Source organism: Hylobates moloch, unplaced genomic scaffold (genome assembly GCF_009828535.3).
Source record: "Hylobates moloch isolate HMO894 unplaced genomic scaffold, HMol_V3 SCAFFOLD_4, whole genome shotgun sequence".
Classification (NCBI taxonomy): domain Eukaryota; kingdom Metazoa; phylum Chordata; class Mammalia; order Primates; family Hylobatidae; genus Hylobates; species Hylobates moloch.
In genome coordinates, this window is record NW_026652279.1 from 96,230,602 (window position 1) to 96,257,387 (window position 26,786).

Sequence of the window (26,786 nt, forward strand, 5' to 3'; positions counted from 1 at the left end):
CAACCCAGCCCTGACCATTGCATTTAGTAATGAGATTGTTGGTGACCTCTGCCTTTTGATGGTGTGGTGGGGGTGAAAGGCTGATCAGAGTGAGTTCAAGAGGGAATGGGAGGAAGAATTGGGAGACAGAGGAGAAAAGATGAGACAGCAGCTGAAGAGAAGTGGGGTTGAGTATTTTCTTTCTCCTTTTAAGACGCAAGAAACAACAGCACGTGTGGGAGTCAGTGCAGGAGGGAAACCTGGCGACCTAGGAGAGGGGAATTGCTGGAACTGCTTCCATCTCTACACCCTTCTCTGTGTTTTATTGCATAAATAGGAAATATTGTTGAAAAGACTTCCCTGGTAAACCGTTCTGAATTTTACGTTTATCGAAATATCTCCAAAGACTCAATTTAGAACTTTATTATGCCCTTATTTATGTAACATTTCTTTGTAACAAACATGTATATTGCCCTTATGTTGTGCCAGGCAGTGCTCAAAGCACTTTCTTCCTAGAGAGAGATGAATTCTACTGTTCTCCCAAATCTTTGTTAGCTACTAACATATACACATTTTGCTATCATAAATACCAGGGTGGTGGCAGGGTGCAGTGGTTCATGCCTGTAATCCCAGGACATTGGGAGGGAGGCCGAGGCAGGAGGATTGCTTCAGCTCAGGAGTTCCAGACCAGCCTGGGGAACATGGAGAAACCCCATCTCTACAAAAATTGGCTGAGCGCAGTGGCGTACACCTGTAGTCCCATCTACTTGGAAGGTTGAGATGGGAGGATGGCTTGCCATTACTAGAATGGGCAAAGTCACAGGAGGGCAGGTTGGAGGAGGCAGAGGTTACAATGAGCCGAGATCGCACCACTGCACTCCAACCTGGGTGATAGAGCAAGACCCTGTCTCAAAACAAAAACAAAAACAAAAAAACCCAGGGTGTTGAAAGAGAAGGAACAAACCCCACCTTATTAAATTATCTGCACTGAAGCTCAGAAAGAGCATGAAATACCAAGTGAGTAAGAACTGGTCAAAGCGAAAGACAAGCATCACAGGAGGGTTATCTAATGCGGGTGCTGGGGCCACAGCCAGGAGCTCGCAGCAGGTTCATCATCCACAGTCACAGGATGGAAGGCAGCATTTCAGGGGTGCCAGGTGGCCAGATGCAGTGGTAGAGCTTGGAAAGTTTTCAGTGTTCTAAAATTGAATTGGTTTGCTAATATTTGGCCTCATCATCAGCTTCTGACACTAAAGATTGCATTGAACAACCATAAAGGCCTTTTAGGAGATTAAGAATGTTCAAGTACAGTGCCATGATGTTCTGATCCCTGTAGAGGGGAATTAGTTCCATTTCAGTGATCACCTTAAACTGGGGATATGGGGTGTCGGGTGAGAAGAGCAGTTTGGATATAGCTGACCTCCACCCTTGGGCCTGCTGTGACCCATACGCACATCCTCAAGGCAGCTCAGAGCAACATCATAGACTTTGAAAAGACCCAGCTGTGGGCTCATGGGACATGTTCTATTTCCGCCAATCCCTTTGGCACCACTTAGGATCTGTAAACATAATGGTTACCACTTCCTAAGGCTCAGGCCCTCAGCCAAGTTTTCCACATGCAGTACTTAATTCTCTCAGACTCCATAAGTCAAGTGCTATAATTATGCCCATTGTTTGGAAGAAGAAGCTGAGGCCCAGGGACAAACAATATGATAAAGCCCAAATTTGAACTCAGATCATTCTGATTCCAGCGTCCAGATTCTTAACCAGTACACCATAGTGCAGCATGGTAGATCATACAAAGCAAAGGATCTGGAGTTTGTAAGGCTTAGCTTTGAATTCTTGCTTATTCTTTCTAGTGCTGTGAGTTTGGGAAAGTTACTTCTTTGCCTCGTTTTCCTCATGTGTAAAATGGAAATAATAATATCTGCCCATCAGTGTTGTGGCTATTAGATCTAATAAATATAAAGGACTTAGGGCATTGTTTTTATGTGCAAAACAAATTATGACAAGGTTACAGAGAGAGGTGTGTATCCTCTATGCCTTACTTGGGATTAGATGACTTGTACCATTTGATATTTCAAACCCGAAGAGGCCTGTTCCCTGGGAAAGTTTGCCCCAAAATAACTTTCGATTTAGCAGTGAATTTCTCACTCATTTTATGATGAAACAGCCAGACTATAGACCAAGCTTGAGTATCCAAGCAGAGGCTGGGGTGTGGATTCTTACATGTGCATGGCTCATACATTTTGACCCTTCTTGGAATAAATTAATGATGTTAAGCTTAGTTACATCATGGTTTTATCTAATGGAAGAAAATTAAGATGTCAAAATTTGTTACATTATATTAGTTTCTTTTCTAAGGCCTGGTAAAAATACTTTATTATAGTCTAAAATTATTGACCTTTGTGAGTGCCCAGCCACACAGTGTGATATGCAAAGAGAGTGCAGCTGACACAGGCCTGATGTCTGGGGACTCCCAAGCAAAGGCAGGCCTGCCAACTAGAACAGGCAGGAAGGCTACTGAGTAGGAAGAAACATTAGTCTACACCGAGTACAATTAGATAGTGATCCTGATCATCAAACTCAGGGCAAGCATACATGCTTTCGAGGGTTTGGTAAAACTGGGGAAATCCTAGAGAGGATGAGAAGGAGTTCCATGCACAGTCAAGGGGACAGTGTCTGACGTCTTCCCAGTCAGTGCTAGGTGGGCCCCAGTCCTGGTGTCTCCCCGCCAGGCACACACTAACCATTCATTGCAGGCAGCGTAGCTCAGATCGCTGAGAAGCTCTAGGACGCACCTTTGCCTCCTCTTGGGTGGCTGGCCAGACCGGGATTCCAGGAATCCTACCCACTGGCCAGCGAGGTATTCATTTGCAGGATGGCAAGAGATTCTGTCTCCAGGATGGTGCTGACCTGCTGATTTGGGGAGACTCAAATTGCTTATATTAACAAGGACTCCTTGAAAAATTTTGCCTAGCACGCCACACACCATAGGGGCAGCCAAGCTTGCAGCAAATCCAGGTGTGGACAATATTTTCAAATAAGTTAGATTTTTTTTTTTTTAGTTTTTCATTTTGGTCTCTTCCCTGGATTATTGATCACAGATCATTAAATATTTTTGCCTTATTATTGTCACATGCTTAAAATCTTACTGTTTGTTATATGTCTGAGGAGTTTTTTCTTAATTTTCAAATATTTAAAGTCTCCCGCCTTTTCCTGAGTGAGGGAGTGATGAAAACAGTCTGTTGGAAAGATTAATTAGATAATAGAGACAAAAGAGGAGTGGAGAAGACTTGATTCTGGAAGAACCAAGGCACACAGATGAGGAGCCAGATAAGGGCTGTGTAGAGAGGGGGAAAGCCACAGAGAGGTCCCCAAGAGGAAATGGCAAGTCCTGAGAGCTGATAGGATAGAGGGACTATTCTGGAATTGTTTCCAGCCAACATGGCTTTAAGGAGGCATCAAAGCCCACAAAACGAAAGGGGCGATTTTCCAGCCGTCTTAACAAGAGCTGTATTGCCTCTGCTAAGTCAGTGTTGGTAAGACAGACTTCAGGTGGCTTCTGTTCCAGTTGGACATGTATGAACCACCTAACCGTGGGACTGGTGCATTTTATCACATGACACGGGCTCTCCATTGCAGAAGTGAAGCCAGGGTTGGGAATTTGAGGGATGTGATACAAATTCAAGGAAATTCAAATAAATGTGCAAAATCATTTTCATTCGTCCTTGTTCCTGCAGATGTAGTCCATGTGGTCTCATCAATTGTATGGATTTTTTTTTCTTCTTCAGGTCATTGTTTTTCAGACATACACAAATAAAAGTCATGTGCCCATTGAGGCAAAATATATCTTTCCTTTGGATGACAAGGCCGCTGTGTGTGGCTTCGAAGCCTTCATCAATGGGAAGCACATAGTTGGAGAGGTAAGGCGAGAAGATGCATCGTGCCCGCTCTCTGCTTTCAAAGTCAGCTTCCAGTTCCCAGAACCTTTGTTTTTGGAGTCCCCATGGCTACAAGGTTGAGTAGCAGCCTTACCATAAAACGAGAATATTCTTTGAAGAATCAGTTCTTGTGCAGTGAGCCTCCCTCAAGCATCCCTCCCTGATGAAGGGTTTCTACCCCCATCCGTCCAGTCTTCATCTTCAGTGTCTTGCACATTCTTTGCCTTGGCATTGTAAGAGTGATTTCAGTATGAAAAGTTTAAGAGGGCCGGGTGCAGTGGCTCATGCCTGTAATCCCAGCACTTCGGGAGGCTGAGGCAGGTGGATCACTTGAGGTCAGGAGTTCGAGCTGAAATGAAAGCTATTGTAACTTTCTAAAAAAATAAAAAAGAAAAGAAACAACAGTTGATTAATTCTTTGTTTATTGTAAGGATTAGTCCACAGTTAAAATTATAAACTACAATTTCCCAAATTTAAAGTAATTATTATGTTATGTTCCACATAAACTCCCAACCAAAAAAATTTTTTTCACTATTGATTCTGAAATATTTTGATCCCAACTGAAAGAGACTTCTCTTTAGTTGGCCTTTTCTGGTTCAAGTTCTTATCACATAAGTACATTTTGATGGTCACTTTATTTAAGTTTCCATTCATCTTAGACTCAGTTTTTAGTTTTTGCCTGGGTTTTAATAAACATTGCTGTTGTTTTCTTCATTAAAGCCTGAAGTCACTCTTCATATAAGGAATGATTTAAAACTCATCTTTTCCAGATTAAAGAGAAGGAAGAAGCCCAGCGAGAGTACCGAGAAGCTGTGACCCAGGGCCATGGTGCTTACCTGATGAGTCAGGATGCTCCGGTATGGCTTGGTGTGCATGCCGCGTGCATACAGGAGAGGGAAAGAGAGTTAGAACAAGATATGAAATGCGAATTTCATGCTAGAGGCTGAGATAATTTACACTGTTGTAGGCCCCAGAGTTCCACTTGCTCTAAGTAAGGGGAAGCCATGCCAGTCAGACCCATTTGACTTAACAAAGGAGGAAACAGCATCACTAGTTCCAGAGAAACAAGAAGAGCTAGGCCTGTCATTGGGAACTGAGTTTCCCAGAAGGAATGACAGACAAAAAGATAACATTTGAGGTATATAACTTTCATCTTCTGATAAGAGTGTGATATATTGGCCGGGCGCAATGGCTCATGCCTATAATCCTAGCACTTTGGGAGGCTGAGGTGGGCAGATCACCTGAGGTCAGGAATTTGAGACCAGCCTGGCCAACATGGTGAAACCCCCTCTTACTAAAAGTACAAAAATTAGCTGGGCATGGTGGCAGGCACCTGTAATCCCAGCTACTGGAGAGGCTGCAGCAGGAGAATCACTTGAACCCAGGGGGCAGAGGTTGCAGTGAGCTAAAATTGTGCCATTGCATCCAGCCTGGGCGACAAGAGCGAAACTCCAGCTCAAAAAAAAAAAAAAAAAAAAAAAAAAGGAGTGTGATATATTTACAGTTTTCCTGAAGTAAGCTCACCTAGCAGATGGTCCAATCATAAAGCAGGGAGGCATTTCTGCCGGGTTCCGCTTGGGCCAGCTCCTGTGCTTTTAGGTGATTAGCTTTAGCAGGGATGTGATGTGGACAGCGTGGAAGAGGGAACAGCTGGCAGGTCTACTAGACTACTTTCCTTAAATACCAAGTGTTTTCACGAGGCCTCTGGCAGGTGCTAGATTGCGTGTAGTCAGCATCTAACTCTAGTGCAGGTATTTTAGTTATTTTTGCAGATGGGGCCATATGTTTGAGTATCACCTCTGAGGGTGACACATGACCATGATATTTTGAAAATTTAATGTTTGCTGGGGCTAGGGGCACATTCAAGATGAATATAGATCTAATGGGTAAATTACTGCTCTTGACATCTAAGATATCCACCTGCAGGATGGGAATAGGCAATGAAGAGGTGATTATTGAACAGTTAACAATGCTGGCTCTATGTATGGCCAAACTGTATGTACAGAAGTCTGGGGTTCATTTGAGAGGCTGCCACTTAATATTATCGGGTTATCCTCCTACGTGAGTTCGTAAATGTTTCCTCCTAAATACCTACATATTTCCCTAGGAATATGGTCCACAAGAAAACAGCCTTCACAAAAGGTATTACCTAGGGGTAAAGTCTGATCAGAACTATTGCTAACCCAAGCCTTCAGGTTTCCCAGAATGTATTTGACATCTTGTGACTATAATGTTCTCATATCATAATATATGGCATTCATGTGTTGTTATATAAATACCATATATGCCAGGTGCAGTGGCTCATACCTGTAATCCCAGCACTTTTGGAGGCCAAGGCGGGAGGATCACTTGAGCCCAGGAGTTCGAGGCTGCAGTGAGCTGTGATAATACCACTATACACCAACCTGGGCAACAGAGCAAGATCCTGTCTCTAAACAGACAAACAAACAAATCTTAGCTTAGCAGTCCCTCCATCTAAGCTTTTCCTGCCTTCCCCCAGGAAAGACCCATGGCTTCATTTTCCCATGGCAACCTGGACATATTTGTCTTATAACTCTTAATATACTGTTTGTAAAGATAGAGGTCTAGCTCGTAATCCCCAGTATTTAAGTGTGGAAGTAACAGAAAAGGATAGTTAATGGTACAATAAAGAGAAAATTGTGGTGCCGAAACCAAGGATGAAGACGGTGCCCAGCTAGGACGACTTACGTCCTCCTCATTGCCAGATTAAATGGCAATGTTTCCAAGACTTCAACTTATGTGACCATTTGATGTTTTTCTCCTTTTCAAAACATCTAGACTGACTTATTTGTCACCATAACCCTATACTACTTAGATAGCATACTGTTGAATTTTGCTGCTTTATCCAATCTGAGAGTTTCTGATCTTTGTATTGTTTAGTTCATTTTTATTTAATACAATTACTGAGCTGGTTGGATTTATATCTACCATCTTGCTAGTTGTTTTCTATTTGTACTATTTGTTCTTCGTTCCTTTCCCTCTCTTTTCCTGCTTTCTCTTGTATTGTTTTTTAAATGATTCCATTGTATCTCCATTATTGGCTTATTAATTCTATCTTTTTTTTTTTTTTTTTTGAGACAGAGTCTCACTCTCGCCCAGGCTGGAGTGCAGTGGTGTGATTTTGGCTCACTGCAACCTCTGCCTCCCGGTTTGAGTGATTCTCCTGCCCCAGCCTCCCAAGTAGCTGGGACTAAAGGCACATACCACCACACCCAGCTAATTTTTGTATTTTTAGTAGAGATGGGTTTTCACCATGTTGGTCAAGCTGGTCTCAAACCGCTAACCTCAAGTGATTCTCCTGCCTCTGCCTCCCAGAGTGCTGGGATTACAAACGTGAGCCACCGTGCCCGGCCAATTCTCTCTCTCTTAAAAAGTTTTGATTGTTGGCCGAGTGTGGTAGCTCATGCCTGTAATCCCAACACTTCGGGAGGCTGAGATAGAAGGATCAGCTGAGCCCAGGAGTTCAAGACCAGCTTGGGCAACATGGTGAAACCCCAAATCTACAAAAAATACAAAAATTAGCTAGGTGTGGTGATGCATGCCTGTAGTCCCGGCTACTTGAGGGGCTGAGGTGGGAGGATCACTTGAGCCCGAGAGGTGGAGGCTGCAATGAGCCATAATGGCGCCACTGCACCACCTCAGCAACAAAGTGAGACCCTGTCTCAAAAAATAAAAAAATTAAGTTTTGATTGTTGCTCTAAAGCCACATGTTAAATATGTGTTAAATATAGTAGCCACTAATTACATGTGTATATTTACATTTAAATATAAAATAAAATGTTTTATGTGGCCAGTGGCTATCTTATTACTTAGTGCATATGTAGAGCATTTTTATCATCATAGAAAGTTACATTGGTCAGCACTGCTTTAGGGTTTACTACTATATACGTCTTTAACTTACCACATACAGCCTACAATATTATACTACTCCATATATAAGAACCTTACAACCAGAATACATTACATTACAACCAGTATACGTTCGTTTCTTTTTTCCCGTATCCTTTGTGATATTGTTGTCGTGTGTTTTATTTCTTCATATATTATAAATTCTACAATGTGTTGTTATATATTCAACTATCTTTTTTTTTAAAAGTTCTGGGATACATGTGCAGGACATGCAGGTTTGTTACATAGGTAAATGTGTGCCATGGTGGTTTGCTGCACCTTTCAACCCATCATCTAGGTATTAAGCCACACATGCATTAGCTATTTATCCTGATGCTGTCCCTCCCCCTGCCTCCCCTACAGGCCCTGGTGTGTGATATTCCACTCCCTGTGTCCATGTGTTCTCATTGTTCAGCTCCCACTTATAAGTAAGAACATCCTGTGTTTAGTTTTCTGTTCTTGTGTTAGTTTGTGAGGATAATGGCTTCCAGCTTCATTCATGTCCCTGCAAAGGTCATGGTCTCATTCCTTTTTATGGCTGCGTAGTATTCCATGGTACATATGTACCACATTTTCTTTATCCAGTCTATCATTGATGGGCATTTGGATTGATTCCATGTCTTTGCTATTGTGAATAGTGCTGCAACGAACATACACATGCATGTATCTTTATAATGGAATTATTTATATTCCTTTGGGTATATACCCAGTAATGGGATTGGTGGGTCAAATGGTATTTCTGGTTCTAGGTCTTTGAGGAAGACCACACTGTCTTCCACAATGGTTGAACTAATTTACATTCCCACCAACAGAGTAAAAGCATTCCTATTTCTCCACAGCCTTGCCAGCATCTGTTGTTTCTTGATTTTTTAACCATCGCCATTCTGACTGGCATGAGATGTTATCTCATCATGGTTTTGATTTGCATTTCTCTAATGATCAGTGATGTTTAGCTTTTTTTCATATTTTTTTGCCACATGAATGTCTTCTTTTGAGAAGTGTCTGTTCATGTCCTTTGCCCACTTTTTAATGGGTTGTCTTTTTCTTGTAAATTTGTTTAAGTTCCTTGTAGATTCTGTATATTAGACCTTCATTAGATGGATAGATTGCAAAAATTTTCTCTCATTCTCTAGGTTGTCTGGTTGCTGTGCTGATAGTTTCTTTTGCTGTGCAGAAGCTCTTTAGTTTAATTAGATCCCATTTGTCAATTTTTGCTTTTGCTGCAATTGCTTTTGATGTTTTCCTCATAAAATCTTTGACCCTGCCTATGTCCTGAATGGTATGGCCTAGATTTTCTTCTAGAGTTTTTATAGTTTTTGGTTTTATATTTAAGTCTTTAATCCGTATCGAGTAATTTTTTGTGTAAGTTTAAGGAAGGGGTCCAGTTTTAATTTTCTGCATATGGCTAGCCAGTTTTCCCAGCACCGTTCATTAAATAGGGAATCTTTTCCCCATTGCTTTTTTTTTTTCCAGATTTGTTGAAGATCAGACAGTTGTAGATGTGTGGTCTTATTTCTGAGATCTCTATTCTGTTCCATTGGTCTATGTGTCTATTTTTGTGCCAGTACCATGCTGATTTGATTACTGTAGCCTTGTAGTATAGTGTGAAGTCTAGTAGTGTGATGCCTCCAGCTTTGTTCTTTTTGCTTAGGATTGTCTTGACTATACAGGCTCTTTTTTGGTTCCATATGAATTTTAACCTAGTTTTTTCTAATTCTGTGAAGAATGTCAATGGTAGTTTAATGGGAGTAGCATTGAAGCTATACATTACTTTGGGCAGTATGGGCATTTTCACGATATTGATTCTTCCTATCCATGAGCGTGGAATGTTTTTCCATTTGTTTGTGTCCTCTCTGATTTCCTTGAGCAGTGGTTTATAGTTCTCCTTGAAGAGGTCCTTCACTTCCCTTGTTAGCTGTATTCCTATGTATTTTATTCTCTTTGTAGCAATTGTGAATGGGAGTTCACTCATGATTTGGCTCTCTGCTTGTCTGTTGTTGGTGTATAGGAATGCTTGTGACTTTTGCACATTGATTTTGTATCCTGAGATTTTGCTGAAGTTGTTTATCTGATTAAGAGGCTTTTGGGCTGAGATGATGGGGTTTTCTAGATATAGGACCTTGTCATCTGCAAACAGAGGTAGTTTGACTTCCTCTCTTCCTATTTGAATAACTTTATTTCTTTATCTTGCCTGATTGCCCTGGCCAGAACTTCCAATACTGTATTGAATAGGAGTGGTGAGAGAAGGCATCCTTGTCTTGTGCTGGTTTTCAAGGGGAATGCTTCCAGCTTTTGCCCATTCGGTATGATATTGGATGTGGGTTTGTCATTAATGGTTCTTACTATTTTGAAGTATGTTCCATCAATAACTAGTTTACTGAGAGTTTTTAACATAAAGGGATGTTGAATTGTATCAAAGGCCTTTTCTGTGTCTATTGAGATAATCATGTGGCTTTTGTCTTTAGTTCTGTTTATGGGATGATCAACTACATTTTAAAGCAATTAAAAATAAGGGGAAATGTCTCTACATTTATTCTCATTTTTACCGTTTCTGGTGCTCTTCATTTCTTTCTATAGATAGAAGAAATCTTCCTTCTGCTTGAAGAGTTTTCTTTATTTTCTTTTTCTAGCACAAGGGTGCTAGCAAGGAGTGCATTCCTCTTTTATCTAACAAAATCTTTCACCTTCATTTTTGAAAGATATTTTTTGCTGAGTATGGGATTCTAGGTGACAGTTTATTTGTTTTCCTTTCAGCATTTTAAATATGTTATTTCATTGTCTTCTGGCTTACATGGTTTCTGACCGGAAGTCAGCTCTAATTCTTGTGGTGTTCTTCTATATGTGAAGGTGTCTTTTTTTGTCAAGCTGTCTTCAAGATTCTCTTTATCTTTGGTTTTCAGTGGTTTGACTACGATGTGTTTATGTTATTTTTTAAATTTATTGCTTATTTTGCTTGAAGTTCTCTGAGTTTGGATTATCTCACATTCATTTTGGGACAGTCTTGACCTTTATCTATTGAAATATTTCTTCTCCCTCATTCTCTCTGTCTCTTTCTCCTTCTGAGGCTTCAATACATATATGTTAGACCATATTTGATATTGCATCACAGCTTTTGGAGCTCTATGTTTTCACTTTTATTTCTTGTTGCATTTTATTTTGGATAATTTCTATTGACCTAGCTTCAAGTTCATTCATTCTTTCCTAAGCTATTGTCAGTCAGCTGATAGGCTTGTCAAATTCTTCAACTTTGATAATGTGTTTGTTTCTAGCATTTTTGACACTTAAAATATAATTCAGTCTCTCTAATGAAAGGTTCCATCTATTCATATGTATTCCTCACCTTTTCTGTGTGTCTTTTCATATATTAATCATAGTCCTGTCTGTTGCAGTGTCATGTTCATCTCTGAATCTGCCGGTTAATTGCTTTGTCTTGACATTGGGTCATTTTTTCCTTGCTTTTTAAAAATGTGTATATTTTGGAATTTGTGATTGAATGTTGGACCTTGTGTGTAAAAGAAGAAGAGAGACCGAAATAAATGGCATTTATGCCCAAAAGTGGCAATTCGTGTTCTTTCAGGTTAGTGTAGGGGTTGAAGAGTTGAGTTTGAGTTCTGCTGTTGTTATCATTACTCTCTGTTGTTATTACTCTCAGTCTCAAATTCCTCCAGTGGTGGACTGCCACTACCTGTGCCTCTTGGGTTCTGGATCTGGAACAATTCTCACTGAGGTTCATTCTCTGCCCCCAGCTTTCAGCAGACCCTGCACACTGTCTGACAGAGGTGATTACAGCAACTCTTCCCCTCCCCCAGTGCTAGGCTGCTGTTGCTTGATGTGCTGTACTAGACTCCTGGTGGGGCAGGGGTGTTCTTCCTGTTCAGCCTCAGTCTTAGGCAGGGCCTGCAGTCCTGGGCCTTAGGGTGGGAACTAATTAGCACTTCTGTTCATTGTCCTATCTTAGTGGCAGCCAAATTCTGCCTTGTGTCTGTTAAGAGTTGTTTGGGAGACGGCTTCCTGCCTTTCCTCCAGTTGTAGCAACCCCTGCTTTGTACTAGTGCAGGATCGTGGGCCTAGGAGGGTGTCATCCCCTGCCCCATGGGGAGGTGGCTGTTTCTCTCTAAAGCAGTGGAGCTTTACCTGGGCACGGGGCTAGTAAGGGAGGCTTCTGATCCCTGGTTTACTTCTGCCCCTTCCCCGCAGCTCTGGAAGTGAGAGTTTGCTGCCCTTCCCCCAGCAGCTGGAGGCTTTTGCTTCATGTGGGGAAAGGATCCAGGGAAGTGGCCCCAGCACCTCCCACACACCTGCTCCACTGAGAGGTGCTCCCCTCGGTCTCCTGCCCTGCTCAGCCTTTCCAGTGGGTCCAGTGAAAGGCTGTGGGGATGTGGGGAAACAACTGCGAGAGAATGCAAACTCCCCTTGGGTCAGGAGCTCCCAATTATTCTAAACCAGTAAGCTTACCCACTCTCAGCCGGGAGGAGTTCACACAGATCCTGTGTCCCATCTGTCCCCTCTTTGGAATTCAGTTCGCTTGGTTGATGAGTTCAAAACAAGTTATGATTTTGTAGATTCCCTGGTGTGTTATAACAGAAGTGACATTTTCTGCATCCACCTATATCCTACCCAGAAACAGAACTGCAATCCCACTCTATTAAGTGGCAGTCTCTCAAATGAACCCCAGGTGTTTATACATACGTTTCTTTTAAGGGCTAGCACTATTAAGTATTTAATAATCACCTCTTTATTATCTGTTTCTATCCTGTAAATGGATGTCTTTGATGTCAAAAGTAATAATTTAACCTTTAAGCCTAAATTAATCCTAATCTAAATATACAAAATTTTCATGATAGGGTGGTCAACTAGAATGGTGAACATAGTTGGGGATGTTGAGAGGATCTCCGCGTAGTTATCAGAAAAAAATGTATCTAGCTTATTTTTTCTGCCCTAGCTAGTCGTGGGGTTGCCACCTTATATAGCGATTATCAACATCCCTTTAGAAGAAAGCTAAAGACTTTTATTAAAAAATAACATGATAGGCTGGGTGTGGTAGCTCACACATGTAATCCCAGCACTTTGGGAGCAGAAGGTGGAAGGGTCACTTGAGGCCTGGAGTTCGAGACCAGCCTGGGCAACCCCATCTGTACAAAAATATTTAAAAATCAGCCAGGCATGGTGGTTGCATGCCTGTAGTCCCATCTACTTAGGAGGATGGCTTAGACCTGGGGTTTCAAGGCTACATTAAGCTATGACTGCACCACTGCCCTCCAGCCTGGATGACGGAGCAAGATCCTATCTCTAAAAAATAAATAAATAAAAATAAAAATAACATGAGAAATTACCATAGGGTAAAATAATTAAGCAAGGGCCAAGCTTAGAAAAAACTGCCCTGGTTCTACAGCTGCTGGCAAAAGTGGTGTTGGGTGCCGCGGAGGTCAGGGAGCGTCTTCAAGAAAGGGCTTTGTGGAGGCCATCTGTGCAGCAGAGCCCACCCGTGCAGCAGAGCCTGCCCGTGCAGCAGGGCCTGCCCATGCAGCAGAGCCCACCCGTGCAGCAGAGCTCACCCGTGCAGCAGAGCCCACTTGTGCAGGGAGCTCACACGTGAGAGCCCCCTGGGGCAAAGTCCATGAGTGCTTCTTCCCAGTTCCGCTGCCAGGGGGGCCCCTCTCCGTCTGCCTGCCACAAACATCACCCTGTTCCCAACACTGGTGAATGGCTCCAGGATTCTCCATTAGCCCCACCAATGTGTCTTTTAGGTTTTATTACTGTTTTCTGAGGAAGAATTTGGCAGCTTGTCATTCAGGTTGCTTAAGAAGTACGTGGAGTTAGCTGGCATATAATGGGTATGCTTTCAAGTTGGAAGCTAAGTCATATGTTTCTGTTTCAGGACGTTTTTACTGTAAGTGTTGGAAACTTACCCCCTAAGGCTAAGGTTCTTATAAAAATTACCTACATCACAGAACTCAGCATCCTGGGCACTGTTGGTGTCTTTTTCATGCCCGCCACCGTAGCACCCTGGCAACAGGACAAGGCTTTGAATGAAAACCTTCAGGTTTGTACACATAAGATTTGAAGAAGCATTTTGGCGGCAGTGGAGGGGGAGTGGTGGAGGGCTGTGGAGGAATTTATGCCTGGGGAGAAAAACATGTAGAATAATCTTTTATGCATAAAGTTAATTTTACTGACATTTATGCATTTAGATACATTATGTGTATAAAATGAAAAGAATAAAAGATACAGATATGATCAATAAGCATATTTTTATTCTGCTTAATCACTCAAAAAATGTTATATCTGTAGTGCATGTTCATCATGAAGAACTAGATAAGCATAGAGAATACAAATAAGCCAAAATAAGAAAATTAAAACCATCCTTTATCCCATTGCCCAGAGTTAATGGTTAATGCTTTGGTATATCCCTCCAAACTTCCTACTTTGTATGTACAGCACATGTATAAAATGTGTGTGTGTGTGTGTGTATACACACAGACATACGTAGAGTTTTAAAATCTCTGTCAAAATGGTGAGTTGTATTTTAGAAGTTCGTGTCATTCCATGAGCAAACTTTCTGTGTTTCACTGCTTGAAAGTGAAACCAGCTGTCTTGCTGACAGTTGTGGCCTTGCCAAGATTACGTTCAGCTTAGAGTCTCATTGTGAAACTTAATATATGCTTAGTTATACAAATGTATTTTTCTTTTAACAGGATACAGTAGAGAAGATTTGTATAAAAGAAATAGGAACAAAGCAAAGGTTAGTACCTAAAATATAAAACCTGTCAGTTCAATGGATATTGGTTTTCTGGTTTAAATTTCCACTTAGAATTGTTTGAAATAATTTCAGATAGAAATTTAAGATCGTAGACTAAGACAACTTTCTCTTCATTTTTGCTAGCTTCTCTTTGAGCATGTCTATTGAGATGCCGTACGTGATTGAATTCATTTTCAGTGATACACATGAACTGAAACAAAAGGTTAGTGCATCTTTGATTTCTTAAGAGCTGTTATTTTAACACTACTTTTATCTTATCAAAGCAATGTATGCACACATGGTTGAAAAGTGAAATAATGCTGACAAAACTTCTGACAAGAAGCAGTACTCCTGCCCCTGATTCTCCCCAGACCAGTTTCCAGAGACAGTGAATCACTTGGACTATTTGAGCTGTTTCTTTGATTTTGCCTCCAATTTTTAAATATTAATTTTTAATGCTTTTTCTTGATTCACCTGTTTCAGAAATTATCTTTTGACTTCCTATTTTGGAAGTTGGATGTGTAGCTCTTGCCTCCTCCACCCACCTAACTCCCTACTTTTCCTTTCCCCTTCATTCCAAAAGACCTGTTTCACAGTAGTCAGTGATTATCCTGTAAATGATGTTTACCACTGAGCCAAGAAATGTATAATATTATGATGAGTTTTTTTTGTTTGTTTTGTTTTATTTTTTGAGACAGGGTCTTGCTCTGTCACCCAGATTAGAGTACAGTGGTGCAGTCATGGCTCACTTTATCCTTGACCTCCTTGGCTCAAACAATCCTCCTGCTTCAGGCTCCTGAGTAGCTAGGGCTACAGGCCTGTGCCAGCACACCTGGCTAATTAAAAAAAAAAAAAATTGGCTGGGTGCGGTGGCTCATGCCTGTAATCCCAGCACTTTGGGAGGCTGAGGTGGGTGAATCATGAGGTCAGGAGATGGAGACCATCCTGGCTAACGTAGTGAAACCTCATTTCTACTAAAAATACAAAAAAATAGCCAGGTGTGGTGGTGGGCACCTATGGTCCCAGCTACTTGGGAAGCTGAGGCAGGAGAATGGCGTGAACCCAGGAGGTGGAGCTTGCAGTGAGCTGAGATTGTGCCACTGCACTCCAGCCTAGGCGTCAGAGCGAGACTCTGTCTCAAAAAAAAAAAAAAAAAAAATTGTAGAGGCAGAGTCTCACCATGTTGCCCAGGCTTTTCTTAAACTCCTGGGCTCAAGGGATCTTCTTTGCTTCGGCTTCCCAAAGTGCTAGAATTACAGGCATGAGCCACCACACCCAGCCTATTTTCCTTTTTAGAATTCTGCAGGAATTTCAGACCTTCTCTTTATCTCTGGTATTCTGAAATTTCATAATAGTATGATTTTCATTCATTGTATGTAACTGGTGGTCTTTAGTTCTGAGAAATTTTGTTGTATTAAAAAAAATGTTCCTCTCTCGTATGTTTCTGCAGTGCCTTTCTTTTTTTCTTTTCTTTTTTTTTTTTTAAGACAGAGTCTCACTCTGTCGCCCACGTTGGAGTGCAGTGGTGGAATCTTGGCCCACTGCAAACTCCACCTCCTGGGTTCAAGCAATTATCATGCCTCAGCCTCCTGAGTAGCTGGAACTACAGATGCCTGCCACCACGCCCAGCTAAATTTTCTATTTTTAGTAGAGACGGGGTTTCCCATGTTGGCCAGGCTGGTCTCGAACTCCTGACCTCAGGTGATCCGCCCACCTTGGCCTCCCAAAGTGCTGGGATTACAGGCGTGAGCCACTACATAATGGTGGAGGAGTCCTCAGTAGCAACAAGAGAGTGCCAGCCCCGTTGCATGGACACTTTTTACGCCCCTGCTTGTATCTCATCTGACAGCATATCGTTGGCCACAGCAAGTCCTATGGCCAACTCCAGTTTCAAGGGTGGAAATACAGCTGCTGCCTTGAGGCAGGAGGAACTTCAAAAGTCACATTGCAAAGGGGCACGCAGACAGGAGTGGAGAGACTTTGTGGTCATGTTACACTCTAGCACATGCCTTTGCCTTTGTTGTTGTAAAGCTTATTTACATTTTCAATAGCTTTTTTATATTCATGAAAATATAATATACAAATAAGTTATAATTCTAAGATTTCTGTTGAATTTTCTATTTTAGTCTTCTCGGTTTTAATTATCTGATGTGCCGTCTGCTATACCCAGATAAGTCTAACTGAATGGGCAGATCTGTAATCTTTTTTTTTTTTTCTTTTTTTGTAAGACAGAGTCTTGCTCTGTCACCCAGGCTGGAGTGCAGTGGTGTGATCTCGGCTCACTGCAAGCTCCACCTCCCGGGTTCACGCCACTCTCCTGCCTCAGCCTCCCTAGTAGCTGGGACTACAGGTGCCCACCACTGCACCCGGCTAATTTTTTGTGTGTTTTTAGTAGAGACGGGATTTCACCGTGGTCTCGATCTCCTGACCTCGTGATCCACCTGCCTCGGCCTCCCATAGTGCTGGGGTTACAGGCGTGAGCCACTGTGCCCGGCCTGATCTGTAATCTTTGGATCCAGGGTTTGAGACTGTCTCACACTTACCTAAATTCGACCGTGTGAATCAACCTTAGGATTGCAGAAGGGTGACTAATATGCTCATGGTCTTCTAAAACCTACATTTTGTTATTTTGGTTTTTTCGTTTTGTTTTGTTTTTGTTTTGAGACAGAGTTACCCTGTTGTTACCCAGGCTGGAGTGCAGTGGCGCGATCTTGGCTCACTGCAACCTCTACCTCCTGGGTTCAAGCGATTCTCCTGCCTCAGCCTCCTGAGTAGCTGGGAATACAGATGCCCACCATTACGCCCAGCTAATTTTTTGTATTTTTAGTAGAGACAGGTTTCACCATGTTGGCCAGGCTGGCCTCAAACTCCACCCACCTCAGCGTCCCAAAGTGCTGAGATTACATGTGTGAGCCACTGCACCTGGCCTACATTTCATTATTTTGGAATTTACCATGACTTTGTTGATTCTTAATAGAGTTATGTAAGCTATGCAAGGGTTTGCTCCATGACAGGTAAGTGCAGACTGCTAATATGGTGTTACTCCATTACTCACCTTCTTGTCATGGTGTTTTGTTTCGCAGCGCACAGACTGCAAAGCTGTCATTAGCACCATGGAAGGCAGCTCCTTAGACAGCAGTGGATTTTCTCTCCACATCGGTTTGTCTGCTGCGTATCTCCCAAGAATGTGGGTTGAAAAACATCCAGAAAAAGAAAGCGAGGTATACTCCTTCTTACTTAGACATAGGAGACGCTATTGGAAAAATAAGTTTCAGAATAAGCTGGTTAAACTTGCAAATTATTGATTGTCCTGAAAAACTAGCATTACAAAATGAACTCTCACATCCCAAGATTCTGCAACTAAAAATATTGATGATATCAAGCATGCCAAACTTCTGACGTTTCATCCAAAACCCTTATGTGGATGATTTGCCTGTAGAAATTGGCATTTTTACCTTTAGCTCCACCAAAAGAACCTGTGCCATCAGACATTACATTGGGTATTCTCTATACTTGTTATACTTTTAAAATACTGATACTGGAAAAACAAATAAGCAGTTATTTGTGGTTGGTAGTAAGACCATTTTGTGTGGCTGTGACAAAGAGTCTCTTCTTAAGTTAAAATAGAAACTTAGGCTGGGTGTGGTGGCTCACACCTGTAATCCCAGCACTTTGAGAGGCCAAGGCAGGTGCATTGCTTGAGCTCAGGAGTTTGAAACCAGCCTGGGAAACATAGTGAGACCTCGTCTCTATAAAAAATTAAGAAAAAAAATTAGCCAGGTGTGGTCATACACACCTGTGGTTTCAGCTTCTCAGGAGGCTAAGACAGGGCGATCACTTGAGTCCAGGAGGTTGAGGTTAAACTGAGCTGTGATCGTGCCACTGCACACCAGCCTGAACAACAGAGGGAGACCCTGTCTCAAAAAAAAAAAAACAAAAAGGAAACTTACGTGATAGTAGTTAAATATTGGTTAATTAATAGAACAAAAGGTATGTGTGTATAGTTTAGTAATCACAATGGCATGTATATTCCTCTTAGAATAGTGTGTGTGATATATATATATATATATATATATATATATATTCTATAATGTTGATGCTATACGATTTTTCAGATATTAATTCTTGACCTCTCAGAAGTTTATGTCAGAAGTTGGAAACTCCCAGTTCTAACATTCTACTTTTGACTGGAACTCCTAGTAGGCCATCTTGTTGTTAATTACATCTTATTCTTTCTGTTTTTATAGCATTAGTTTACCTCACTAGAAACTTTTGGAGTTTTCTAAGTAGACCTTTTCTGGTTGAAGTGACAAGAAGCTCCAGTCCAGCACCTTCTTTCTCCTTTCAGGCTTGTATGCTTGTCTTTCAACCCGATCTCGATGTCGACCTCCCTGACCTAGCCAATGAGAGCGAAGTGATTATTTGTCTTGACTGCTCCAGTTCCATGGAGGGTGTGACATTCTTGCAAGCCAAGCAAATCGCCTTGCATGTGCTGTCCTTGGTGGGTGAGAAGCAGAAAGTAAACGTTATCCAGTTCGGCACAGGTGAGTGCGCTTTGGCCCTGGTCCTGCGTGTGCTTCCCCCACAGGTGAATCATGTTCTGTAGAGCTGACAACTGTGGGTATCCGACCCCGCTTGTGCGGTGAGGGTCAGCCTAGTATGAAACTGAAGAACAAGAGCTCTGGAGCTGGACCCCCTAGGTCCCGATTCCAGCTGTACCACTCACAGGCTCTGTGTGTCACCTTGGGTGCACTACTTGAACTTCTGGTGCCTCCATTTCCTCATCTGCGATCTGAGGATAATTGTCCCTAACTCAGTGTTGGTGTGAGGAGGACTGAGCTAATGTATGTAAAGGATTTTTAAACTTGCCTGTTCCACAGTAAGTGAGATATAAATGCTACTGTTGTCATTAGCAACTGAACCAAATGCAAAACCCTTAGTCTGTTGAGTAGGAGGTCCCAAGTCTAAGGACAAAACATTTGCCATCAGCACAGTCATAGAAAATCTATACGGAATGGTCTCAGGAAGTATCCGGCCAGCACCACTAGAAGGGAGGTAGTACCATCCTCCAGGTGGGGCCCAGGGACGTCTCAGCCACCAGAAGGCAGCACCTCAGGGATGAGAGGTGTGTAGAGTGGAGTGTGGGGACAGTCCTGTCCTATTGATTCTCATCCTCTGTGCCATCCAGCAGAAGGCCCAGCCCCTTTTCCCCAGAGGTACAATCTGCTGCTGCTGGGGCAGAGGTCGGATAAGCATGGGGAGTGCAAAGGGCATAAGCAGACACTGTGGCCTTCCAGGGGCCAAGCTGCTCAGGCCATTGCAATGCCCTGCACCTTTGCACAAGCGATCTGCATGTGCACATGGAATTTGATTCAACATTTTGCATAGTAAAAGGCCACAGTTTGAATGCTCTATGATGTATTATTTAGAAAAATAGTATAGTTAATTTTTTTTTTTTTTTTTTGGAGACAGAGTCTCGCTTTGTTGCCCAGGCTGGAGTGCGGTGGTGTGATCTCAGCTCACTGCAACCTCTGCCTCCCGGTCTTAGCCTCCCCAGTGGCTGAGATTACAGTGCCCACCACCAATACCCAGCTAATTTTTGTATTTTTAGCAGAAACAGCATTTCACCCTGTTGACCAGAGCTAGTCTTGAACTCCTGACCTCAGGTGGTCCACCCACCTCAGCCTCCCAAAGTGCTGGGATTACAGGCATGAGCCACCGTGCCTGGCCTGTGGTCAATCTTTTGTATGTTAAAATTATCAAACAGTTTTCTAAAAAGGAAGGTACACACATAAATATATAACATCCTTTACAACAGCTGTGATGGTATGAAGTAACATTATTGTTTGTTAGTGCTCAAGCAAGTGAACGTGTGGAAGCGGCACCTCATGCTGATCTTATTACACAGGTTACAAGGAGTTATTTTCGTATCCTAAGCATATCACAAGCAATACCGCGGCAACAGAGTTCGTCATGGTGAGTGCAAGAGGCTTCCTGTATCTCTTGGGTCTTTTCCTACCACACTTTAAGGGTACCTCCAGGGCTTAGGCCCCTCAGGCCACCATCAGAGCACCCCTAGTCCTGGGTTTTTGTATATTGGTAGGCTCTTTATTTCATTAATTAAAATGATAATGAGCTCATTAAGGAAAAATTGGAAATTAAAAAGAATAGAAAGAAAAAAATCACCCATGTCCCAACACCCTAATGCAACTAGCATTAACAGCTTTGAGAAGTTTTCTTCTGTCCTTTGTTTTTTTTCTCTTAAAATGCAGCCAGCTTCATCTAAAAGGGTTGAGGTTTTTTTTTAAAAAAAAAAAAGAAAGAAAAAAGAAATGCTGGGTGTGGTGGCTCACACCTGTAATCTCAGCACTTTGGGAGGCCAGGACGGGTGGATTACCTGAGGTCAGGAATTCAAGACCAACCTGGCCAACACGGTGAAACCCCATCTCTACTTAAAATACAAAAAATTAGCCAGGTGTGGTGATGGACACCTGTAATCCCAGCCACTTGGGAGGCTGACACAGGAGAATCGCTTGAACCCAGGAGGTAGAAGTTGCAGTGAGCCGAGATTGTGCCACTGCACTCCAGCCTGGGCAACGGAGCAAGACTCCATCTCAAAGAAAAAAAAAAAAAGAAATAAAATAATAAAATTGAGCAAGCTGAGACTGACCAGCTGCCTCGGCCAGGCTGGCAAATCCGGGGCTGATTGCATGGGACATTTCTTCCTGTAGATGTCATAGTCCTCTGGAAACTGTAAAAAATCAAATAAGCATGAGGTGATAATATTATAGTTACTGTGTGACATGAAATAAACTAAAAGGACATAAGTTTAGTTGTTTCACAAATGTATAATTAGGGAAAGAAAATATTTTTGGTGTCACTATATCTCTACACTGTGCTTAGGTGTGTCAGTGATGACAGCAAATGGTGACTGTGTCCAACAAGGAGAATATAATCTTTCACTTCATTTCCTCCAGTCTGCCACACCTACCATGGGAAACACAGACTTCTGGAAAACACTCCGATATCTTAGCTTATTGTATCCTGCTCGAGGGTCACGGAACATTCTCCTGGTGTCTGATGGGCACCTCCAGGATGAGAGCCTGACATTACAGCTCGTGAAGAGGAGCCGCCCCCACACCAGGTTATTCGCCTGCGGTATCGGGTGAGTCTCAGAGAGCTGGTCACACAGTCCAGACCCACGGGGAGGTCTTCTTGTTGCCCTGCACAGGACTTTTGCAAGCTTGGAAGTTGACACTAGAATACAGAAGCCTTACAGCATAGAGGAATGGGGCTCTGGGCTCCCAGCCAGACTGCCTGAGTCTCAGAACCTGGGTTGGCCACTCATTAGCTTAGCCGTGACCTTAGGCAAGTTCCTTAACCTCTCATCTGTAAAACCAAGATGATAATGAAAATACCTACATCCTAGGGTTGCTGAGGAATAAATGAGCTCATACATAGAAAGCACTTAGAACAGAACTGAATCAAAAAGCACCAGATCAATGTTAGATGTTATTATTTAGCATAAGAATCCAAATCTCCAGCTTGTCCCCAGCGGCCTGGGTAAACCTCCTGCCTGGCTGTGCTGGGCTCTTGCTGGGGATGTGGCCTCCAGGCAGACCCCACCAGGCTGCTTTGCTCCTCCCCAGCTGTGCTTGGGGCATGTGGCCTCCAGGCAGACCCCACCAAGCTGCTTTGCTCCTCCCTGGCTGTGCTGGGCTCGTGCTGGGCAAGTGGCCTCCAGGCAGACCCCACCAGGCTGCTTTGCTCCTCCCTGGCTGTGCTGGGCTCGTGCTGGGGATGTGGCCTCCAGGCAGACCCCACCAGGCTGCTTTGCTCCTCCCTGGCTGTGCTGGGCTCGTGCTGGGCATGTGGCCTCCAGGCAGACCCCACCAGGCTGCTTTGCTCCTTCGCATCTCTTTTCTGGCCATTATGAGCACTTGCATTTTCAAACCCTGTGGTGTGCACAGAAGCTTTCCATGGGAGGCTCACACCCTACATTGTTGGAATTGCCCCTTCCCCAGTAAAAGTTAGCTCTTTTGGATGGCACTAAGGTGTGTGGTGTGTGTGTAAGGAAAACGTCGAACAGAGGGGGCCACTCGGTGTCTGCATAGGACTTGCCCATCCCGCCTGCCTCTGTGGCCCCTGGACTCCCACCTGTGGCCACCACCTCAGCAAGTGGTCACCAGCTGTCTCTATTCTGAGGCAGTGCATGGAGCAGATCCTCAGCTTCTTCATGGGGCAGAATGGGGGCCTCTGTGCTGTCCTTGCCCCTGAGCCTTGACCTGGACTCGCCCTAAGCTCCAGGAGCCAGCACCCCCACTGCCCCTCTGTGGCCCCGATGCCCCTCCATGGCCCCCAGTGCCCCTCTGTGGCCTCCAACGCCCCTAGCTGCTATACCCAAGCCAGCTAGTTGTAGAATTAATGTAGAGAGAAAAGTAATAGGGCACTTGTCACTTGAGGGCTTTCTTCTGTATCCTCCACAGTCACAGCTCCTGGCTCTGTTCTCTGTAATCTAAGGCCTAGCCCAGCATCACAGGCCAATGAGGAAATACATCCAGCCTGAGCAGCTCCGCCAGTTGTTGTTCCTGATGGGACTTTACCTGCTGAGCTCACAGCTGCACTCAGGGCAGCCCGTGCACCGTCTCCTGGTCGCAGCAGCCCCTCCCTGCCCCCTGCTCCCAGGTCAGGGCTCAGACACCACAGGGCAGAGGTACTGGCACTTATTTATGCCTTCCTCAGTGAGGGCCTATTCTGGGACGAACATCGGGCCCCCACCCTGGAGCTGGGAGATGGGATTTTCCCATGTGTCAAGGAGGAAATCAAGGGAGTGTGATGAGGTCAGGTGCAGTGGCTCACTCCTATGGTCCCAGCACTTTGGGAGGCCAAAGCAGGAGGATTGCTTCAGCCCAGGAGGTCAAGGCTGTAGTGAGCCATGGTGGGGCGATTGCACTCCAGCCTGAGTGACTAAGCAAGACCCCATCTTTAAAAATTAAAAAAAAAAATTGAAAAATGTAAGGCATGTGATGGGGAGTCTGGGTGTGCAGTGGGGGAGCCTGCTCCAAGAGGAGACTGTGCCAGTTCGCACCGCCCATGACTGGAGGGGTTGGGATCCATTCTGCTTTTCTGTCGAGTTTTTGGGATCTTTCTAAGTGTTTCTCCCTCATCTTCCAAGCATGTGTTTGCAGTTACAAACTCTAGTAAAGTGAGCTTCCCAGGGGTAGAGACCATCAGGCTTCCTCCCTGGTGTGAGTCCTGGTGCTCTGAGAGCCACCCTGAAGGAGCACAGGAAGATTCCAGCCTGCCTCACTAACAGACGGAAGCTGTAACTACCAATAACCCATAATAGTAATAACCCGTGTTATGATCATCACCAATTAATATGGAGGGTAAAGACAAATCCAGTCTTTATCCATAGGTTGAAAAACATCTTGGAAATTATTTTCATAAGCTCTTTTTCTGAAAAATAATTGATCTTTAATATTTCAGGAGGAACTCCTCTAAGCAAGGAGTTCTTGATAGTTGTAGAATTATTGTAGAGAGAAAAGTAATAGGGCACTTGTCATTTAAATGTCAGAGATGCTCTTTGCTAGAGTGAGAGTTGCTTCTTTATGCCTTTTGCTGTGTTGATGTGTACCAGATTTTAAGAGGTAGATTTTATTCGCTCTTTGCCAGCTCTAGGCCTTTGGGATCAGATTCAGGTAATATTGTTATTTATGGAAATTATGTTGGTATCTTTGTCAGCATTCTGATACCTTATAGGGTTGTTTTTAGAGTCATCTACTCCCTCCCTCAGTGAACTGAAAGTCAAGAATTTCAACTTTTTTCTATTTGAAGGATAAGTCAGTCCTCTGATAGATGGGAGCTTACATTAGCCAAACTTTCAGATGTTTCCTTCTATTATCACTTTCTCTGTTGAACCTCAGCTACACACGAGTACATTCTTCCCCACGTCATGTCTCCCCTGTTGAGCTGTGAGCTTTCTCAACACTGTTAACATGTACTTCAAAAATATTTCTAATGTCTTCAAAATTAAAACATGTGAAATGTGATCAGTTCTACAGCAAATCGTCACATCTTAAGGATTTTGTCCCAGTGTGGTGCCGGAGTATTTGAATATTTTAATGCAAAATCCAAGCATAGTTGGAGAAAACAGGTATGTTTTTTAAACATCTGGTTTTATATTTACGTTTGGAAATCTCATATTCTTCCGAGACTAAGAAATAGGAACATCTGTGTTTCCTTGAATGAGAGGGTAGCCGTAAAGAGGCAAGCACTGCTGCAGGTGTGAGCCCTGCCTCAGTACTGCACCAGCGGGAACACAGGAGTTCTTCATCAGGTCATTCTCCCAGCTTATAGTTTGATTTCTGCCTTAAAAATCATGGACTGATTTTTTTTAAGTGAATTATTAAATACGTTTTGCTGAAATTAATTTTCCTTATTATGATAAAATTTAGCATTTTAACTTTTTTTTTTTTGTGAGACAGAGTCTTGCTCTGTCGCCCAGGCTGGAGTGCAGTGGCACCATCTCGGCTCACTGCAAGCTCTGCCTCCCGGGTTCATGCCATTCTTCTGCCTCAGCCTCCCAACTAGCTGGGACTACAAGCGCCAGCCACCATGCCTGGCTAATTGTTTGTATTTTTAGTAGAGATGGGGTTTCACTGTGTTAGCCAGGATGGTCTTGATCTCCTGACCTCGTGATCTGCCCACCTCGGCCTCCCAAAGTGCTGGGATTACAGGCGTGAGCCACCGCAACCGGCCATTTTAACCAATTTTAGGTGTACAATTTAGTGGTATTAGCTACATTCACAATGCTGTGCAACCATCACCATCTTCAAACTATTTCTTTTTTTTTTCTTTTTTTTTGAGACGGAGTCTCGCTCTGTCGCCCAGACTGGAGTGCTGTGGCGCGATCTCGGCTCACTGCAAGCTCCGCCTCCTGGGTTCACGCCATTCTCCTGCCTCAGCCTCTCCGAGTAGCTGGGACTACAGGCGCCCGCCACCACGCCCGGCTAATTTTTTTGTATTTTTAGTAGAGACGGGGTTTCACCGTGGTCTCGATCTCCTGACCTCGTGATCCACCCGCCTCGGCCTCCCAAAGTGCTGGGATTACAAGCGTGAGCCACCGTGCCCGGCCACATCTTCAAACTATTTCATCAGCCCAAACAGAAACTACCTACTCATTAAACAGTAACTCCACATTCCCTCCTACACCCAGCACCTGCCAACTATGACTCTACTTTCTGTCTCTATGACTTTGCTTTTTCTGAGTATCTCATGTAAGTGGAGTCATAGGACATTGTCCTTTCATGTCTGGCTTATTTCACTTAGCATGATGTTTTTAACATCCATCTATGTTGAAGCATGTGTCAGAATTTCCCTTCTTTTTAAAGCTGAATAATATTCCATTGCATGGATAGACCACATTTTGCTTATCCATTCATCTATCGGTGGACACTTGGGTTGTTTCTGTCCTTCAGCTATTGTGACTAATGCTGCCATGAGCATTGGTATACAAGTGTCTGTTTGAGTCTGCTTTCAATTCTGGATATATGCGCAGCGTGGGATTGCTGGATCATATGCTCGTTCTATGTTTAATTTTTTGGGGAATTGCCATGCTGTCTTCCATAGCAGCTGCATCATTTTACATTCCCACCACCAGTGCACCAGGATTCCAGTTTTTCCACATCCTCACCAACACTCATCATTCTTTTTTTTTCCATATTGATTGAAATCAATCAGCTTTTCTTTGGTTTGTTTTGGTTTTTGAGACACAGTGTTGCTCGGTCATCTAGGCTGGAGTGTAGTGGTGCAATCACCACAGCCTCGACTTCCTGAGCCCAAGCAATCCTCCCACCTCAGCCTCCAGAGTAGCTGGGACTACAGGCGTATGCCACCACTTTTTTTCTTATTGTTTTTTATTCGTTTGGTTGGTTTTTGTTTGTTGTTGGTGTTTTTTGAGACAGGGTATCACTTTTTCGCTCGGGCTGGAATTCATTTGTGCAAGCTTGGCTCACTGCAGCTCTGACATCCTGGTCTCAAGCCATCTTCCTCCCTCATCCCCCAAGTAGGTGGGACTACAGGCCCACACCACCATACCCAGCTAATTTTGTGTATTTTTTGTAGAGACAGGGTTTCACCATGGGCCCAGGCTGGTCTCGAATCCCAAGCTCAAGCAATCTGCCTGCCTTGGCCTCCAAAGTGCTGAGATTACA

General features: G+C 43.4%; 1 protein-coding gene and 2 long non-coding RNA genes across 5 annotated transcripts in view; 1 reads left to right on the top strand and 2 right to left on the bottom strand.

Annotated features, from left to right (window-relative positions):
• The window catches only part of PARP4 (poly(ADP-ribose) polymerase family member 4), a 109,473-nt gene that overhangs the window by 69,910 nt on the left and 12,777 nt on the right, over positions 1–26,786 (top strand). For all 3 annotated transcript variants that reach the window (XM_058437767.1, XM_058437766.1, XM_032150642.2), the window contains exons 16-25: positions 3,774–3,905; positions 4,694–4,780; positions 13,711–13,875; positions 14,528–14,574; positions 14,716–14,794; positions 17,655–17,792; positions 18,920–19,115; positions 20,480–20,547; positions 21,549–21,736; positions 24,628–24,727. In XM_058437767.1, coding sequence (XP_058293750.1) covers positions 3,774–3,905; positions 4,694–4,780; positions 13,711–13,875; positions 14,528–14,574; positions 14,716–14,794; positions 17,655–17,792; positions 18,920–19,115; positions 20,480–20,547; positions 21,549–21,736; positions 24,628–24,727 — 1,200 coding nt within the window. The remainder of the gene's footprint in view (positions 1–3,773; positions 3,906–4,693; positions 4,781–13,710; positions 13,876–14,527; positions 14,575–14,715; positions 14,795–17,654; positions 17,793–18,919; positions 19,116–20,479; positions 20,548–21,548; positions 21,737–24,627; positions 24,728–26,786) is intronic.
• LOC131383293 (uncharacterized) lies at positions 4,775–12,311 on the bottom strand. Its single transcript, XR_009213209.1, has 3 exons — positions 12,288–12,311; positions 6,231–6,354; positions 4,775–4,786 (listed from the first exon to the last, which is right to left on the bottom strand). It is a non-coding gene; the product is annotated as an uncharacterized LOC131383293 (long non-coding RNA).
• Positions 13,880–18,902, bottom strand: LOC131383292 (uncharacterized). The gene is made up of 3 exons (XR_009213208.1): positions 18,830–18,902; positions 17,627–17,824; positions 13,880–13,954 (listed from the first exon to the last, which is right to left on the bottom strand). It is a non-coding gene; the product is annotated as an uncharacterized LOC131383292 (long non-coding RNA).